The following is a 1,074-nucleotide window of genomic DNA, read 5'->3' on the forward strand; positions in this document are numbered from 1 at the left end:
ACATCCTCATTAAAAAATAGAAAGTTTTAGCAGATGGAAGAAACAAGTATCAAATACAATGTCTAATACAATGGCAAAACTAAAATTTGATGTGAGAGAGGGCAAATAGATTAACCCCAAACATAGAGGGAAAATCCTAAAAACCCAAATTTATAAATTTTTACATGATGAATTATTACATTATCAAACATGAGATATAGAAATAAAGGCTCTGACATACATACATGAAAGTAAGAAATGCTTTACAAAAGACATCCTACCTCATTTTTCCCAGGTAAGATGGGCTTTCCATGTAAAAGCTCTGCAAAAATACAACCAACAGACCACATGTCTACAGCTGGACCATACTTGGTTGCTCCTAGCAGCAACTCCGGAGGCCTGTATTATAACCATAAAAAAAATAAAAAGTGAACATTAGAGTAGCTTGGTTCATGGAAAAGTAACATGTAGTGTTGACATAATCGTTTTGGATGTTCAATGAGCGGACAAGGCACCAAAGTAAAAATAAAAGGTAGAAAGCAATGTTATCATTATTATCATTTGGGACAGTAAATGGTTGTAAACATTGTACCTATACCACAAAGTTATTACACGATTAGTTAAGTTGCCATTGTGATCACTAGAAAATGAGCGTGCAAGCCCAAAATCAGCCAGTTTTAGATTTCCCTCATTATCAATCAGTAAATTAGATCCTGCAGCAGATCCAAAAAACACAATTATAACCAAATAATGTCGTGCAATAATGATTTACGCAACAAACCAAAAACATTAACCACCTTTGATGTCACGATGAAGCACCTGGTTAACATGACAATAATGTAGTCCAGTTAACAGCTGCCTCATGTAACACTACCATAATGAGAAACAAGGTTCAGCTAAATATAATGAAGTAATACAATAAAATAAATCAATCACAAAAATGCTACCATACCTTTATTTGTGGTACGGTGAATCTCATGCCAGGACGATCTGCCAGCCCAGTTAGATCGTGATCCATATATTCAAAAACCATATAGATGCTTCCTTTGTATTTGTTCCCATCTGGACATGTCAATAAAATTAAACAGCCTTAGT

The 1,074-nt window shown here is 34.5% G+C and overlaps 1 protein-coding gene across 1 annotated transcript; it reads right to left on the reverse strand.

Moving 5' to 3' along the window:
• Window positions 1-260: 260 nt before the first annotated feature.
• On the reverse strand, window positions 261-1,039 carry LOC110038099 (cyclin-dependent kinase C-1-like; the record flags this gene model as incomplete). The annotated part of the gene is made up of 4 exons (XM_020742864.1): window positions 932-1,039; window positions 777-849; window positions 572-692; window positions 261-378 (listed from the first exon to the last, which is right to left on the reverse strand). Coding segments are annotated over exons 1-4 (393 nt in total), but the record flags the coding sequence as incomplete, so codon positions are not given.
• Between the last annotated feature and the right edge of the window lie 35 nt (window positions 1,040-1,074).

This window comes from Phalaenopsis equestris, unplaced genomic scaffold (genome assembly GCF_001263595.1).
Source record: "Phalaenopsis equestris unplaced genomic scaffold, ASM126359v1 Scaffold230797, whole genome shotgun sequence".
Taxonomy (NCBI): domain Eukaryota; kingdom Viridiplantae; phylum Streptophyta; class Magnoliopsida; order Asparagales; family Orchidaceae; genus Phalaenopsis; species Phalaenopsis equestris.